The 18,741-nt window shown below is 48.1% G+C and overlaps 1 protein-coding gene across 2 annotated transcripts in view; it reads left to right on the top strand.

The window, feature by feature from the left end:
• AK8 (adenylate kinase 8) overlaps window positions 1-2,381 on the top strand; it is a 138,102-nt gene extending 135,721 nt beyond the window's left edge. For both annotated transcript variants that reach the window (XM_010856769.1, XM_010856768.1), the window contains exons 12-13: window positions 867-947; window positions 2,044-2,381. In XM_010856769.1, coding sequence (XP_010855071.1) covers window positions 867-947; window positions 2,044-2,281 — 319 coding nt within the window. In that variant the 3' untranslated portion in view covers window positions 2,282-2,381. The remainder of the gene's footprint in view (window positions 1-866; window positions 948-2,043) is intronic.
• The last annotated feature ends 16,360 nt before the right edge of the window (window positions 2,382-18,741 follow it).

Below are 18,741 nucleotides of genomic sequence, written 5' to 3' on the forward strand. Positions count from 1 at the left end.
CCCCCCGCCCCGCCCCCGGCGCGCACGCCTCCCTCCTGTCCCATTTGCCTCGAGACTGACCCCGGGGCCGGGTAGCTCTTCGTGGCAGGGCCTGTCCTGCAGGCAGTGAGGTGCTGAGCTGTAGCCCTGGCCTCCACCCGCTAGGTGCCAGTTGCGCCCCCTCCCCAGTTGTGACAACCAGAAACGTCCCCATACATTGTCCAACATCTCAGGCGGATTCTTTACCAACTGAACTATCAGGGGAGCTCAGCAACTATTAGCTCAGATGGTAAAGAATCCGCCTGCAATGCAGGAGACCCGGGTTTGATCCCTGGCTTGGAAAGATCCCCTGGAGAAGGAAATGGCAACCTACTCCAGCACTCTTGCCTGGAAAATCCCATGGACAGGAGCCTGGAGGGCTACACTCCATGGGGTGACAAAGAGTTGGACACGACTGAGCAACTCACACACTTTTGCAGGTGAGGAAACTGAGTCTCAGAGAGGTTGTGTTTGTGGCCTGAGGTCACACAGAAGGTCCATGTGGAGGTGAGAGTCTAACCCGCATCTGTGTAATTCCAGGGAACTCACTGGTCTCCCCCAAAGATGGGGCATTTGCTCCCCACAGCTCACCCCCTATCGGGTGCCTCCCCCCACCACTGCCCTGGGAGTGATGGCGGCTGGGAGCTGTCCCTGAATCAGGAGGTGGAGAGCTTCCGCAGCGGGGAGACCCCACCTGCATCTTTCTCTGGTGACCAGCCAGAGCCTGGTGCCCCGAGTCCCGAGTCAGGGCCACTAAGGCTCTGCCCACTCTGGGGCTGAAGCCCACCCTGGCCTCGAGTCCAGCCTGCGGTTCCCCCCAGCAGACATGGTGCCTCTTCTCCCTGCAGGGTGTTTTTCCTGAACGTGCCATTCGATTCTGTCATTGAGCGGCTGAGCCTGAGAAGAACCGACCCCATCACAGGAGAAAGGTCTGTGCCAGCCCTGCAGTGGGTGGCCCTCCGAGGGCTCCAGAGGCCACGCCCCACCGGGGACCCTCCTCTCCATCTAGCTGACGGGTGTCAGGGCGGGGCTGCTCCAGGGATACTGCTGGGGACAACTGACAGAAGATTCTAGAAAGGGGGTTCACCCAGCCAGCTCCTCCACACTGTCTGCCGACCCTCTTTTCCTGGAAGAGCAGCAAGAAAAGGAATGTCCGGGCTGTACAGCTGTTACACTGCTCACCTGCTCTGACCCGGGCTTGGCTCTGACCCCAGCGTGTCACCGCAGTGCGTCCCTGACGTGGCTGCCGAACAGATGCGTCCCCTTGGGAACAGCGTCACCTGTGAGCCCTCCCGTGGCTATAGGGGCTAAATCCTGGGGTTTCCCTTGCATCTGACCAAGTCCAATCGCTGTGTTGGTAGTGAAACACAGTTTACAGTCCCCACGATTGCGAAGAGGTTGAAGCCCCCATCTTCCCAGTAACCAGGGCCCTGTTTCTTGGTAACTAGACCGCATTTCTCAGGACAGAGGAGGAGGGGCAGGAAGGAAGCACCAGGATTTTCCCGTCACCGTGTGCTGGGGGATGTCCTCTCACTGACCCGTGTCACGTGAAACGGCCTTTGTGCTGCCGGGGCCTCTCCCCCAGGGACCAGGGCACTTCCTCGCATCTCCATATGCCTGGTGTTATCATGTCCCATCCCCTATTTGACCGCGAGCTCCATGAACACAGAGGCGACGTCTCACCTGCCACTGGGTTGTCAGTAGCAGCTGTGTGCTAGGCGTGCATGGCAGGTACCTAGTATCATTTGGAAGGAAGAAAAGAAAGGAGAAAGGAAGGAAGGAACAAGAGGAATTTGGCCCTTAATATTTTACTATCTTCTGTCCTATTACTGATCCATGACCTTCTCTCCTGGGAAGGGGCCATGCTGCGGGTTTCTCCGTGGCTCTCAGCCTAGCCAATGGCTGGTGCAGAGTACATGTCTGCTGCTGATGGTCATGGGATCCAGCCTCTCTCCTGGGAAGGGGTCCCTTCTCGCTTGTCCTCTGAGCTGGACCAGGGCTCACTGGCTTCCCCGCCTCTCGCAGGTACCACCTCATGTACAAGCCGCCTCCGACCATTGAAGTCCAGGCCCGTCTCCTGCAGAACCCAAAGGATTCAGAAGAGCAGATCAAGCTGAAAATGGATCTGTTCTACAGGAATTCCGCTGAGCTGGAGCAGTTCTACGGGGACGCCATCACCCTCAACGGGGACCAGGACCCGTACACGGTCTTCGAATACATTGAGAGTGGGATCATTAATCGCCTACCCAAGAAAGTCCCCTGACAGGTTTTGAGCTGGGAGCATCCCTCAGGAAGACGGAGTTAGCCCTTCACCCCCAACCCTCTGGAAGATCAGCCAAGCCAATAAAGTGCTGGGTACAGTCTCGTGGGTCCTGGAGGTGGCCAGAAGCTGGCCTTGTTTCGGGGTCTGGGAACGCAGGACGGGCGCAGCCCGGGGAGGCAGTCAGGTTGACCGTGGCAGGCCAGGTCAGACCTGGGATGCGGTGTGGCTCCAGCGGCCATGCGCTGTGCGCCCTGGGGTTGTCGCTGGATCCTCATTTCTTGCAGCCAAAATGGGTAAAAATAGTCCCTGCCTCACAGGGCTGCTTTGGGATGAAACGAGATGACAGGAAAAGCTCTCAACATAAAGCCCAGCACACGCTGCACTCTCTGTGCATGTTGTTCTACCGAAGCCACTGTCTCCAGAGCAGCCTGCCCGGTAGAACTCTCTGGAATGACCGATGTGCAGCCAACACAGCGGCCGTGAGCTCCAGGGGGCTGTCGAGCACAGGGAACGTGGCCATTGCCACTGAGGAGCTGTTTTTTTACAATTGTCCTTAAGCTTCTCTAATTTAAGTATGAACGGCCGCATGTGGCGAGCAGCTGCAGGGTCAGTGCAGTTCTAGACACACGCGGCTGCTTCTAAGACTTGCTGGAAGCCCTTGGAAGGCCTGCCTCTGGGTCCCGCAGGGCCCACAGCACACAGCAGGGACCCTGGGGGACAGGACAGTGACATCTCAGGGTGACAGAGCTCTTGATCCTCTTCCATGAGCTTCCCCCGCCCCCGATTATTATTATTATTTTATCTTGTTAGAAAGGTACTTGGATGATTCCCACTGAAGCTGCAGAGGGTGAGTGACTTGCCCGAGGTCTGTCAGATCCATGGCTACACCTGAACCCAGCACTCCGGTGCTCTCCGCCTGCAGGCCTCAGGGGGCCTGGCCAGCCAGGGTCCAAGACAAGGACTCGAGCTCCTGGGCTCTGGGTGGTCAGGGACTCTGGGTCTAATGGCTAAAGCCCCTTCCAGCCTAGGGCAGCCCAGAGTCCCCCCAGCAAAGATCTGACCCTAGCAATGGCCGTTGTGACCGCTGGCAGCCGGCTGCTGGGGCCCATGGAGCCAGGCCTCCGGGCCTGCCCTCTGGCCTCTGCCAGGGTCACGGCAGGGTGAACCCCTAAGGCCTTGGCCAGACCTCCCAGGATTAGGCCCCCTCTCTAGAGGTGGCATCCGGCCACAGCGCTTCCCCCGTGCCTAGTGGCCCCGCCCCCGACTCTCTCTCCATCCTGCCCAGGCACTGGGTGCCACCTCTTGACACTCCATCAGGCCTTCCCCTGCCCCTGCCCCTCCCCTTCCCCACCCCACAGGGAACAGGGCATCTCCCCCCAAAGCCCCCTGACTCTGGGATCCTGCCCGTGGAGCCTCCTCAGGCTCCGGAGGCCCCAGGAGAGGTCTCGGGTCCAGACCATAAGGCCAGGCTGCTGTGCTGTGCTGAAACTCTGCCCACGTGTACCCAGCACCCCCGATTGCAGGAGACAGAAGATCGGGAGGGTGGCCAGCACCAGCCTAGCCAGGGGTCACTCCCCTTGCTCTGCCTGCCCTGCTGCGTGTCGTCCTGGACACCAGAGACCGCAGCCCCAGTTTACTCTCCAATGGAACCCCATCCCGATGCAGATCCGTAGCTCAGGACATCACAAACACTTGTTCCGCTCACACAGCGCTACTTGCTCTGTGCACAGCCTCCTCTCTCTCTGCCTGCCCCGCCCCGCATAGAGCAGCTGTCCTCGCTCTGTGGGGCAGGTGATGTCCCCACCAAGAGCCTGGACTGTGGACCCTAGCAGCCTGGGTCCCCATGCTGCTGTGTGGCCTGGGGAGAGTTACTTCACCTCTCTGGACCCTTGTAAAATGAATGAGAAGGGTCGCTGCCTCCTAGGCAATACTAGGCACATACTGTGGGATGGAATGATGAATACATACACCAAGGCTAAAAATAGGGTGTGGCAAATAGTATATACCATAAATGCGGTTCTTCTCATTGGGGTTCTCACAGCTCTCCTTGAGGTCAAGGCTGTTTTTCTTTTTTTATCCCTAGATGAAGAAACTGGGGCTCAGAGGAGTCCAATAACTTGTGGACGGCTGCATGTGCTAAGTGGCAGCAGGGGTCGGGGACCTGGGTCACTCGCTGCTCCCAGAACTCCAGGAGATGACCCGCAGGCCGGTGCTTTGCCCTCAGTCGCCTTCGGGGTTGCTAAAGGCATCCGGACTCGCGGGGCCCCCTGCCTTCTTCCTTCCACCCAGGTGGACGAACGCCCCCGGAGCTCCTTCCCGCCGCCTCCCAAAGGCCCCGGCGTCCCAGATGCCCCGATGCAGGGCCTCGGTTGGGTTCCGGCGCCGCCGCAGAGCCGGAAGGCGCGGGCTTCATTGAAATGCGCCCGGCGCGCGATCCCGGGCGCTCCCCTCGGGTGTGCGCTGCTGGGGTTGGCCCGACATGTTCCCGCTCATGTAGCTCGCTCCCTCCGAAGCGACGAGCAAATGACATTCGTCCTCCGCGCCCCTCCCCCCAGCCAGCTGGAGAACATTAGCATCCGGTCCCAGCCGCAGCGATGCCGATCTGGGGGCTTTCCGGCCCAGGAGAGGCCCAGTCCTGTGGCTGGAGGGGAAATGTCGTGTTAATTCCCAGATGAGGGGCTGTGCTTGAAGTTAAACTCTGAGGTTTGATTAAGGTTAACTTGCAAGAGAACAATCGTGCTTTTGTCGTCATTAAAGCAGTCCCCTCGTTCACCTCCAGCCTCTTTTCCTGTTGTCACTACAAGCTCTCCCCTCCTTCTCTTACACCCGAGCCCCTGGTCCCGGTCTGTGTTTGTCCAGCCCCTCCCTTCCCTGATACCCCCGGCACTGGGCGATCCAGACGCTCTAGAGGATCCTTTGGGGTTTCTGCCCGTCCCCACCCCACAAGTGTGTCTCCTGTGGGACCTGGAACTGGTTGCCGCTGCTGAGCCCATGCGTATGTATACCTGTGCTTCCTCTGAGCCGGCCAATCAGCTTCTCTCTCCCAGGAATCTGGGAAGAGAAGAGAGGGCACAGGTCCCTCTCCTCCTGTGGCTTGGGGAAAGAAGAGGATGCTGGGGTTTGTCTGGCCCATGCGCAGCACAGCAGAGCAATTCAAGTTCATCTGGAGGAACCAAGAGAGAGGCAGACACATGCCCGCCCCATTCATCCCACAGGTACTTGTTGAGTGCCTACTGTGTGCCTGGCACTAAGCATACAGCAGACGGGAAAAAAGACAAAAAGCCCTGTCCTAATGAGTCTTGTGTGCGCGCATGCTAAGTCGCTTCTTCAGTCGTGTCTGTGTGACCCCATGGACTGTAACCCGCCAGGCTCCTCTATCCATGGGATTTCCCAGGCAAGAGTACTGGAGTGGGTTGCCAGGCTCTCCTCCAGGGGATCTTCCTGGCCCAAGGATCAAGCCTGCGTCTTTTATGTCTCCTGCATTGGCAGGCGGATTTTTTACTGCTAGTGGCAACTGGGAAGCCCCATTGAGGCTTTGTGTGTGTGTGTGCTGGCTAAGTTGATTCTGTTGTGTCTGACACTTTGCGACCCCATGGACTGTAGCCCACCAGGTTCTTCTGTCCTTGGGATTCTCCAGATGACAATTCTGGAGTGGGTTGAGGCTTACATTTTACCAAAAAAATGACAGAAATGAGAGAGAAAAAGACACCACCTAATTTCTGATAGTTCCTAAGATCCATCTCTGCCCCTAGGTCCCCTGAAACAGCCCTGCACCCTCCCAGCCAGCTCTTTTTTCCATAGGGGATCAGATAAGGTTCCTGGGCACAGTGCATAGAGCGTGTGCCCAGGGCCAGGCAGCAGGTGGCAGGGAATTTAAACGTAGTCAGGACTCACAGGAGACCCCCTAGGGGAGGTGACGGTGGCTTGGGGGCTGACTTCTGAGGCACATGAGAGTTTGAAGGCACAGGAAAAAGTGACTATGAGTTGATCATGGAAATGCTGCCATTAAAAAATTGAAACATGATTATTTTTATTATTCAAATGTTAACTTATAAAAAAAAGCCAAGCAGTACATCAGAAGCTCATCCCTTAGGAAGGAAAACTCCCATCCTCTCCACAATAAAATCCTTAGGTGTCATTCGCTGGAGATAACTGTATTTCAAAGTCTGAAGTAGATGGATGGATGGATGGATGGACAGATGAATGAGTGGACAGGTGGACAGATAAGTGGTATAAATACACCGATGGGACAGTATTTTATATATTGCCCTGTAACCTGCTTTTTTAAAAACTGTGGTTAAGAACCCTGAACAGATCTACTCTCCTGAATTTTTCAGCATACAGTACAGTGTTCACTCTAGGCTTATTGTTGTGAGCGACTCTCTAGAATTTTTATTCCTCTCGGGTAACTAAAGCTCTGTACCTGGGGAACAGCAGCACCCCACTCTCCTCCCCCAGCCCCTGGCAGTCCCCGGCCTGCTCCCTGCTTCTGTGAGCTTGACTATTTCAGATCCTGCATGTCAGTGAAATCACGCAGTGCTTGTCCTCTGTGGCGGGTTGATTTCACCGAGCAAAATGCCCTCGGAGTGCACCCACGTCGTCACATAAGCCAGGCACCTTTCTTCAGCAAAACGCTTTCCTGATTTTTTTTTCCCCGCCAGCCATTCAAGGCCATCAAATAAGGTACCAAGTCACCAATGCGGTCATTCCTTCCCCAGGGCAAGAGGGCTGGGCTTGGTTCTCAGCGGTCACTTCTGCTCAACCATAGACTGGTTTTTAGTGATGGCCATGTGGTGAAGTCCAGCGTTTCCTGTCAAGCTCTCGTTGCCTTTGCAAATCTTTCCTACCCGGACAGGATGACACTATAGTGTAATTTACGTGTAAATAGCCAACAGAGCACTAACTGAGTCATACTTCAGAAACCGTGGGACCCTCCACTGATCTCTAAGAGGAGAGGAAGAACAAGCAGGGACCAGCTCACAGGCCCAGTGCATTGAACCTGCCGCCTTGGATCCATGGGGAGGTTGAACCACAGGTGTGCCCGAGTTGGGGTCTCCTTTGCAGTGATAACTTTATAAGCTCTCTGCAAAGCCACCAGAGCTTGGAGGTCGTGGTGTGTGATGGAGAAGATGCAGCAATGTAAACTTTCCAGCCACATCAACTTTATTGAGATATTCCCATATCATAGAAATTGTTCATTTAAAGCAAGAATTCATTCATTTAAAGTGTATTAAATGCAGATGAGGGTCCCCGTGAGAGCTGCCTGCACACCCCCCCACGAGTTTTTAATGAGACTGTCATCACAAAGTGCTGGAGCCAAGACAGACACTGGAACTCCCCTGCAGTGCTGGGGGGCGGGAGCATTGGTTTAACCATTCACAAGACCGTGAAGCAGATGTCTACCCACGCTGCTCATGGGTGCCTGCCCCTCGACCTGGCATTCCTCTCCTAGTAGTGCCAGGAAAAATGTGTGTGTCTGTATACAAACTTATTAACAGCAGTTGTGTTCGTATTAACCCTAAACTGGAAACAATACTGTCTATCAGTTGTGACATATTACACAACTGCGTAATAGATTTGTGACAATAGAACAAACCCCTGATAAAGGCCCCAGTGCAAGTGAGTCTCACAAGCAGACCTGGAAGACTCGATGTTATGATCTGATGTGGATGAAGTTCCTGAACAGATACAAACGCATCACTGCTAACAGAAATCAGAAATAACTAAGACCGCTGAGCGGATCATTGCCAGAGGAAGGGCGTTGGTGCCAGGAACCTTCTGGACGCCGTCAAGTTTTCATCAGTCTGGGTAGAAGTTATGCCCAAATCTTGAGCCATACACTTCATTATGTATACGTTAATTAAAAAGCTGAATGCATTTGGGATAGGCCTAAATGGCAGCACACGTGGATATGTGACTGAGAAGTGTGAACGAGGCATAACCGGACATTTTACAGAAGAAAACACAACCAGCCGACTGAATATATTAAAAAAACCCTACCTTGTTAGTAACTGGGGACGTGCACACTGTACTGGGATGGTGCCACATGCTCCCAGACTGGCAATAATCTAACAGCCTGGCAGCGCCTGGTGTTGAAGGAATGTGGAGCAACGGGAACTCATGCAGACTGCCAGTGGGGGCGGGGAAGGACCAGCTTTGGAAGTGACCGGGGTCACCTGGGAGAGTGAAGCCGCAGTGTGTGCACGCGCATGTGGAGGAGCACCATGAGAGGTTGCACGTGAGTTCACAAGTGTGCTAGCATCCCGAGGTGTTCACGCAACTTGGAGCTTCTCAGAGCCTGCCTCCGGCCGCTCAAAAGACGCTCGCCTCCTTGGGTGCAGCCAGGCATGGGCACCACTTTGAAAACATTTTTCCAGTTATCCAGCACATATCTGGCTACTGGCCTGGTGAGGAAGCTGAAATGCAAAGAAGGGCAGAGCTGAGAGAATCAGAGACTCAAGGACTCAGACCTGGGGCTGGATTGAGCCCCCCCCAACACCCGGCCTCCCCTGAAATCCCGAGAGACTCTTGGAAGCACCTGTCTTTAACAATCACCCCACTCTTCCAACACTGGTCCGTGTCTCCAGTGAGCAGACCTGGGCGGCAGATGTGATGGTCTCTTGTCGAAGCGTCACAGCTGGAGGACCATCCCCGCTAACACGGTCATTGCCTCCCTCTCACCCCTGACTTCCTTGGCTTGTTTGAAGGAGAAGACAGGGAAAGGAGGAGACGATAACAGAACCTGAATGTGGAAACACAGCCAAGGATGGCGTTAGCCATGGTTGTGGGCTGGCTTCGATCCTGGCAAGGATGGGGTCCTTCCTGTTAACTGCAGAGAGATGCCCTTTGAGTCCTGGGCTTCTCTCTTCCGCTTAAAAGCTCTTTAGTTCATGTTTGAGGACCATGGTTTGTAGGGTGAATCAGTGTCACAGTATCCACAGGTCTGAAGGCGTTGTGGGATTTTCAATGTTAAAACCTGACCAGTCTTGGACAAACTGGCATGAGTTGGTCACCCTACCAGGCTGATCAAATCTGGGACCCAGGGGCCAGCTGCCCTCATGGTTGGAGATACTTAGCAAAGCCTGCGGCAGAGCATCAGTGACAATCCTCTGTACTCGTGGTCACAGCTGCTAAGGAGGAGGAGGAGGTAAGGAGGAAAGGAGGGACAAACTCCAGCAGACCCAGGAAACCCCTTCCTTCTGCAGTGTCCTTCCAGCACCTTCTATTGACAAGCTGAGCATCGTGCTCATTGCAAAGGAGGGACGCTGAAGGAGGGAGCCCTTTAGAGCCGAGGTGGCACTGAAGGGTGTCTGGAGCTCAGCATTGAGCATTCAGTAAAGCGGCACACGTGTATCATGGACCTGCTCCTTTTTTACTGCTGTGTAGTATTCCTTTGTGTAGATAGTCTACATTTTTTAATATATTTACCTATTGATGGGCATTTGTGTTGTTTCCAGGCTCTAGAATATTATGAACAGAACTGTCATACACATTTATATCATTTTTTTTGAGGGTTCTTTTTCTATCCAGAAACCTTGCTCAGTTCAGTTCAGTCGCTCAGTCGTGTCCGACTCTTTGCGACCCCATGAATCACAGCACACCAGGCCTCCCTGTCCATCACCAACTCCCGGAGTTCACCCAAACTCATGTCCATCGAGTCGGTGATGCCATCCAGCCATCTCATCCTGTCGTCCCCTTCTCCTCCTGCCCCCAATCCCTCCCAGCATCAGAGTCTTTTCCAATAAGTCAAATCTTTGCATGAGGTGGCCTAAGTATTGGAGTTTCAGCTTTAGCATCAGTCCTTCCAAAGAACACTCAGGACTGATCTCCTTGCAATTCAAGGGACTCTCAAGAGTCTTCTCCAACACCACAGTTCAAAAGCATCAATTCTTCAGTGCTCAGCTTTCTTCACAGTCCAACTCTCACATCCATACATGACCAAAGGAAAAACCGTAGCCTTGACTAGACGGACTTTTGTTGGCAAAGTAATGTCTCTGCTTTTGAATATGCTCTCTAGGATGCTCATAACTTTCCTTCCAAGGAGTAAGCATCTTTTAATTTCATGGCTGCAATCAACATCTGCAGTGATTTTGGAGCCCAAGAAAATAAAGTCTGACACTGTTTCCACCGTTTCCCCATCTATTTCCCATGAAGTGATGGGACCAGACGCCATGATCCTCGTTTTCTGAATGTTGAGCTTTAAACCAACTTTTTCACTCTCCTCTTTCACTTTCATCAAGAGGCTTTTTAGTTCCTCTTCACTTTCTGCCATAAGGGTGGTGTTATCTGCATATCTGAGGTTATTGATATTTCTCCTGGCAATCTTGATTCCAGCTTGTGCTTCTTCCAGCCCAGTGTTTCTCATGATGTACTCTGCATATAAGTTAAATAAGCAGGGTGACAATATACAGCCTTGACGTACTCCTTTTCCTATTTGGAACCAGTCTGTTGTTCCATGTCCAGTTCTAACTGTTGCTTCCTGACCTGCATACAGGTTTCTCAAGAGGCAGGTCAGGTGGTCTGGTATTCCCCTCTGTTGAAGAATTTTCCACAGTTTATTGTGATCCACAGTCAAAGGCTTTGGCATAGTCAATAAAGCAGAAACAGATGTTTTTCGGGAACTCTCTTGCTTTTTCGATGACCCAACGAATGTTGGCCATTTGATCTCTGGTTGCTCTGCCTTTTCTAAAACCAGCTTGAACATCTGGAAGTTCACAGTTCATGTATTGCTGAAGCCTGGCTTGGAGAATTTTGAGCATTACTTTACTAGCATGTGAGATGAATGCAATTGTGCAGTAGTTTGAGCATTCTTTGGCATTGCCTTTCTTTGGGATTGGAATGAAAATCTCACTTAATTCTGAAAATTTACCAGTGGGTTCTTTTATACTTTTTTCATGCCCAGTCATATTGACTGAGAATATGGTGACTATTTTTTCCAATTTTTATACCTGTCTCTTTCTTCCCTTATTGCAATAGCCAGGACCTATAGTACAATATTGAGTAGGAGTGCTAATAGCAAGTCTCTTTTTTTTCTTGTTCCTGATCTCAGTAGAGTTCTCAATATTTTGCCATTAAGCCTAAGTTTTTTAGATATATTTTATTAAATTAGGAAGTTAACTGTTCCTTTTCCAAGATTGCTGAGATGGTTATTTTTAAAAAAATCATTATTATTGAATTTCATTGATCTTTTTCCATCTTTTGAGATGATCACTTTATTTTTCTCTTCATTTGCTGTAGTAAACTGCAATGATTGGTTCTTTCTGGTTCATTTCTAGAGTAAACTACTTTGGTTGTGATGTAGTATAATTTTTGTTGTTGAGTTGCTAAGTTGTGTCTGACTCTTTGCGACCCTATGAACTGCAACATGCCAGGTTTCCCTGTTCTTCACTATCTCCCAGAGCTTGCTCAAACTCATGTCTGTTGAGTCAATGATGCCATCTAACCATCTCATCCTCTGTTGCCCCCTTTTCTTCCTGCCTTCAATCTTTCCCAGCATCAGGGTCTTTTCCAGTGAGTTGGCTCTTGCCATCAGGTGGCCAAAGGACTGGAGCTTCAGCATCGGTCCTTCCAATGAATATTCGAGGTTGATTTCCTTTAGGATTGACCAGTTTGATCTCCTTGCAGTCCCAGGAACTTACAAGTCTTCTCTGGGACAGAGCAGCAATGATGATCCTCTACAGTGGTGGTCACAGCTGCTGAGTAGGAGGAAGAGGATAGGGAGGAAGGAAAGGAAGGACAAAATCCACCAGACCCAGGAGGCCTCTTCCTTCCAGTGTCCCTTCCACACCCTCAAATGACAAGCTTAACACCACAGTTAGAAAGCATCAATTCCTTGGCACTCAGCCTTCTTTATTTTTATTATATATTAAATATATTTAATCATATATATAATGAATCCATTTTGATAATCTTTGTTTAGGAGTTTTGCATCTAAATTTTTGCTTGTCTGTAAGACTGGCTTTGTCTTGTTTGGGTTCACACCAAAGCAGATCCTGGGACAAGGAGGGTCTTGGGAACTGGGAGGTGATCCTAGGAAATACGTGTAGGGATGGGAGACAGGAAAGGGAAAGAGGTCAGTAAAGTCTAGGTTGATGGGCAGGATACTACTGTAGGTTACCAGGTGCATCCCATTGGGGGATCCTCCAAAAAACCATGGGAACACCCCTTGAAATCATCCCTCCCAGGGACTAACCCTCATTTCTCATTCCCCATTGCTTTAGAGTTGCCCTCAGGGGAGTTGACTCCCCAAGATTACTGCTATCTGGCAACCAAGTAAGTCCCTGGGGTGCCAGAAGAAGCCCTCAGACAGGAGAGGAGAGAAACCAATGCTCAAGCTGAGAAGGTGTCAGGTACTGCTGACACTGCTACCACATCTAACTGTGGACTCAGAGGAGTCACGAGCATATGTGAGAGGTATCCACAGTTTCTGCTACCATCCACCCCTTTGGCTGCCCACATAATGTCCTTGCTGGAGCTGTTTTAGGGTAGTGGCCAGCACAATCTTCAAAGCAAGCTTTACAGAAGAGAATTAGTATACAAAAGACCCAAATAGACAAAACAATCTTGAGAAAGAAAAACAGAGCTGGAAGAATAAGGCTCCTTGACTTCAGACTATAATACAAAGCTACAGTCATCAAAACAGCATGGTATTGACAGAAAAAGAGAAATACAGATCAACAGAACAGGGCAGAAAGCCCAGAGATAAACCCACACAAACATGGTCAACAAATCGATGACAAAAGTGGCAAGAATATAAAATGGAGAAAAGACAATCTCATCAATAAGTGGTGCTGGGAAAACCGGACAGTTATGTGTAAAAGAATGAAATTAGAACACTCCCTAATACGATACACAAAAATAAACTCAAAATGGATTTAAAAAGGATTACTAGAACCAGCCCTTTCTAATGGCAGAAAGTAAAGAGAAACTAAAGAGCCCCTTGAAGAGGGTGAACGAGGAGAGTGAAAAAGCTGGCTTAAAATTCAACATTCAAAAAATGTTGGAATGCGTGGAATCTGGTTCCATCACTTCATGGCAAACAGGGAAAAAATGGAAACAGTGACAGGTTTTATTTTCTTGGACTCCAGAATCACTGTGGACAGTGACTGCAACAATGAAATTAGAAGACACTTGTTCCTTGGAAGAAAAGTTATGACAAATCTAGACAGCATATTACAAAGTAGAAACATCACTTTGCTGACAAAGATCTGTAAAGTCAAAGTTATGGTTTTTCCAGCAGTCATGAATAGATGTGAGAGTTGGGCCATAAAGAAGGCTGAATGCTAAAGAATTGATGCTTTCAGACAGTGGTTTTAGAGAACTCTTGAGAGTCCCTTGGACTATAAGGAGATCAAACCAGTCAATCCTAAAGGAAATCAACCCTGAATATTCACTGGAAGGACTGATACTGAAGCTGAAACTCCAATACTTTGGCCACCTGATGTGAAGAGCTGACTCACTGGAAAAGATCCTGATGCAGGGAAAGATTGAAGACAGGAGGAGAAGGGGATGACAGAGGACAAGATGGCTGGATGGCATCACCAACTCAATGGACATGAGTTGAGCAAACTCCAGGAGATAGTGAAGGACAGGGAAGCCTGGTGTGCTGTAGTCCATGGGATCCCAAAGAGTTGGACATGACTGAACAACTGAACAACAATAGTCAGTGACATTGAACATTTTTTTATGTGCTTTTTGACCATCTATATGTCAAGGCTGTATATTGTCACCCTGCTTATTTGACTTCTATGCAGAGTACATCATGAGAAATGCTGGGCTGGAGGAAGCACAAGCTGGAATCAAGATTGCCGGGAGAAATATCAATAACCTCAGATATGCAGATGACACCACGCTTATGGCAGAAAGTGAAGAAGAACTAAAGAGCCTCTTGATGAAAGTGAAAGAGTAGCATGAAAAAGCTGGCTTAATGCTCAACATTCAGAAAACTAAGATCATGGCATCCGGTCCCATCACTAGATGGGGACACAGTGGAAACAGTGGCTAACTTTATTTTTCTGGGCTCCAAAATCACTGCAGATGGTGACTGCAGCCATGAAATGAAAGTTATGACCAACCTAGACAGCATATTGAAAAGCAGAGACATCACTTTGTCAATAAAGGTCCGTCTAGTCAAGGCTATGGTTTTTTCCAGTGGTCATGTATGGATGTGAGAGTTGGACTATAAAGAAAGCTGAACACCGAAGAATTGATGCTTTTGAACTGTGGGGTTGGAGAAGACTCTTGAGAGTCAGTCCCTTGGAATGCAAGGAGATCCAACCAGTCCATCATAAAGGAAATCAGTCCTGAATATTCATTGGAAGGACTGATGCTGAAGCTCAAACTCCAATACTTTGGCCACATGATGCAAATAGCTGACTCATTTGAAAAGACCCTGATGCCTGGAAAGACTGAGGGCAGGAGAAGGGGATGACAGAGGATGAGATGGTTGGATGGCATCACCGACTCAATGGACATGGGTTTGGGTGGACTCTGGGAGTTGGTGATGGACAGGGAGGCCTGGTGTGCTGTGGTTCATGGGGTCACAGAGTTGGACGTGACTGAGCGACTAAACTGATGTCTTCTTTGGAAAAATGTCTATTTAAATCTTCTGCCTAGTTTTGGATTGGGCTTTTTCTTTTCTTTTTCTTTTTTTGATATTGAGCTGTGTGAGTGGTTTATATGTTTTGGAGATTAATTCCTTGTCCGTTACATCATTTTCAGATATTTTCTCCCATTCTGTATGTTGCCTTTTCAATTTATTTATGATTTCCTTTGCTGTGCAAAAGCTTTTAAGTTTAATCAGGTCCAGTTTGTTTTTATTTCCATTACTCTAAGAGATGGATCCAAAAAGGTATTGCTGTGATTTATGTCAGAGTGTTCTGCCTTTGTTTCCCTTTAGGAGTTTTATCGTGTCTGGTCTTACATTTAGGTCTGTAATCCATTTTGAGTTTATTTTTGTGTGTACTTTTAAAGAGTGTTCTAATTTCATTCTTTTATATGTAGCTGTCCAATTTTTCCAGCACCACTTATTAAAGAAGTTCTTTTCTCCATTGTATATTCTTTCCTCCTTTGTCATGTATTATTGGCCGTAAGTGCATGGGTTTGTCTCTGGGCTTTCTATCCTGTGCCAATGATCTGTATTTCTGGTTCTGTGCCAGTACCATACTATTTTAACAACTGTAGTTTTTTTAGTATAGTCTGATGTCAAGGAGCCTTATTCCTCCAGCTGTTTTTCTTTCTCAAGATTTCTTTGGTTATTTGGAGTCTTTTGTGTTTGCACACAAATAAAAAAATTTTTTTGTTCTACTTCTGTGAAAAATGCCATTGGTAATTTGATAGGGATTGCACTGAATCTGTAGACTGGCTTGGGTGGTATAGTCATTTTGACAATACTGAGTCTTCCAATCCAATGAAATATCAACTACCTTTTGATTAATGTTTGCATGGTATAGTTTTCCATCCTTTAAAAGTTCCTATATCCTTATATTTTATCACTTTTAACACTTAAAAAAACCAGTCTGACAGTCTTGCTTTGATTGGATGGTTTATTTATATTTGATGTAATTACCACTGTAATTACTGCTCTATTTTAGTGTAAATCCATTATCTTATTTGCTTTTCATTTTCACAGACTATTCTGTTAATTTTTTCTCCTTTCTTGCCTTTTGTTGTTGTTGTTCAGTCGCTCAATAATGTCCACCTCTTTGTGACCCCAAGGACTGTAGCATGCCAGGCTTCCCTGTCCTTCACTATCTCCTGGAGCTTGCTCAAACTCATATCCATTCAATTGGTGATGCCAACCAACTGTCTCATCTTCTGTCATCATCTTCTCCTGCCTTCAGTCTTTCCCAGCATCAGGGTCTTTTCCAATGAGTCAGGTCTTCATATCAGATGGCCAAAATACTGGAACTTCAGCTTCAGCATCAGTCCTTCCAATGAATATTCAGGGTTGATTTCCTTTAGGATTGACTAGTTTGATCTACTTGAGTCCAAAGGACTCTCAAGAGTCTTCTCCAACACCACAGTTCAAAGCATCAATTCTCCAGCACTCAGCCTTCTTTATGGTCCAACTCTTCACATCCATTCATGACTACTGGAAAAACCATAGTTTTGTTGGCAAAGTCTCTGTTTTTTAATATGCTGTCTAGGTTTGTCATAGCTTTTCTTCTAAGGAGCAAGTGTCTTAATTTCATGGCTGCAGTCACCATCTGCAGTGATTTTGGAGTCCAAGAAAGTAAAGTCTTTGTTTCCATTGTTTCCCCATCTATTTGCCATGAAGTGATGGGACTGGATGCCATGATCTTCATTTTTTGAATGTTTAAAGTCAGGTTTTTCACTCTCCTCTTTTACCTTCATCAAGGGATTCTTTAGTTCCTCTTCACTGTCTACCATAGGGTGGTGTCATCTGCTTATCTGAGGTTACTGATATTTCTCCCAACAATCTCAATTCCAGCTTGTGCTTCATCCAGCCTGCACTTCTCATGATGTGCTCTGCATATAAGTTAAAGAAGCAGGGTGACAATATACAGCCTTGATGTACTCCTTTCCCAACTTGGAACCAGTCCATTATTCCATGTCCAGTTATAACTGTTGCCCGTAGTTGTCTCTTGTGTTGTTGGAAGAGGGTGTTTGCTATGACCAGTGTGTTCTCTTGGCAAAACTCTGTTAGCCTTTGCCCTGCTTCATTTTGTACTCCATGGCCAAACTTGCCTGTTACTCCAGGTTCTCTTGACTTCCTGCTTTTGCATTCCAGTCCCCTATGATGAAAAGGACATCCTTTTTTTGGTGTTAGTTTTAGAAGGCCTTGTAGGTCTTCACAGAACCATTCAACTTCAGCTTCTTTGGCATTAATGGTTGGGGCACAGACTTGGATTACTGAGATACTGAATGGTTTGCCTTGGAAATGAACAGAGATTATTCTGTCGTTTTTGAGATTGCACCTAAGTACTGCATTTAGGACTCTTGTTGACTATGACAGCTACCCCATTTCTTCTAAGGGATTCTTTCTAAAATGTTCTGGTTTCCGTCCTCCATGAGCTTAATTAAAGACCCTTTGATTTTCTTTAAGTGTTTAGAGAAAAAAACGTATCCGGTCTCACATGGATTAGTTATGCCTGCTCCTAGACAGGCCTCAGACTACAGAACCAAACACTCCTGACTTGCAGGCATGTTTTGTTTCAGAACCTCAGGATGTTCTGTTTGCTTCCCACGTTCATAGCCTTGCTCTCCCGCCTCCCCTTCCTAGTGCTCTTTAACTGCCTTCCACCTGACACCACTCTAGAATTTCCTCTGGTGCTTTCATTTTCCATTCTTGTTTGTCTGAACATGTCTGACTTTTCTGCCACGCTCTGAATATGAGGTTGCAAGTTACTCTCTCAGCCCCCAAAGGCCCCTGTTCACTGCCTTCTCATCTTTACCATTTCCATGAGAAGTCATCTTTAAATCTTACTAATTTTTTCTTTTTAAGGTTAACTTGTTTTCTTTTGAGAAAATATTTGTGTTTTTTTTTTTTTGCTTAAAGTTTTTTTTTCTCTTTGATCTTTCAGAAGTTTTATTACCACACATTGAGGCATGTATTCATTTTCTTTCCCCTGTTTGGTGTTTCTGGTTGTTCTCACCAGGAGGATTTGTCTGAATCACATGCTTATTGTTGATGAAATCCTGGTAATGAGCACTTCACTTAAACACTCACCAGATACTCATCAACTGACATTAAGTATTTGTGGTCTAACAGCCTACTGAAGCTGTCTGATTTCCCCTTACATTCCTCAACTTTCTCTAGAATAAACCATTGAAGGCATTCTGCATTGATTCTGGGGCCCTTGCTGACAGCCATTTCTCTGAGGCACAGCTCTCCCCCTTCTCTTCTCGAAGTGCCTTTGCTGGTGCTGGGTGGGGCAGAAGGTTTCTAACCCTTGCTACAAACTGGTGAACCCGACAAAATATGCACACAATATACAAATAACTTGATTATTTTATTTATTTTGAATAAAAAAAGTGGCCAAGATAACAATACTAGTGGCTCTGCATACAAAACACAACATAATTGAGGTTATTTCACATTTACAAAACTGCCATTATGTACAGCACTGGATATTCACAGCAACTTTAATAGACTCTAAGTACTAGAATCATAAAGAGCAATTGAGGGGGGAATGCAAAATGGGAAAAAGTTTAAAAAAAAACCCAACAATCTTTTGTTAACTGGAAAATTGGCCAACCAGCTAACTGGTAAAGAAAGAGAATTGCTATCCTTTCCTTTAGTAATAACTAAAGTAAGATTGCCCCACAGGACTGCATTTGATGAACACCCTCCAAAATTTCCACTTCATTTTCTCTATAGTCTTCCCCACTTCAAACTTTGCCCAGAGACTGCCGCCCTTTTATCATATAAAAGCTCAGGACACTAGTATGTCTTCAGGGCAAGAAGATAACTAGTGCCAAGGAGACAGCATGGTCTG

The sequence above is a fragment of the Bison bison genome, unplaced genomic scaffold, assembly GCF_000754665.1.
Source record: "Bison bison bison isolate TAMUID 2011002044 unplaced genomic scaffold, Bison_UMD1.0 scf7180017864375, whole genome shotgun sequence".
Taxonomy (NCBI): Eukaryota; Metazoa; Chordata; class Mammalia; order Artiodactyla; family Bovidae; genus Bison; species Bison bison.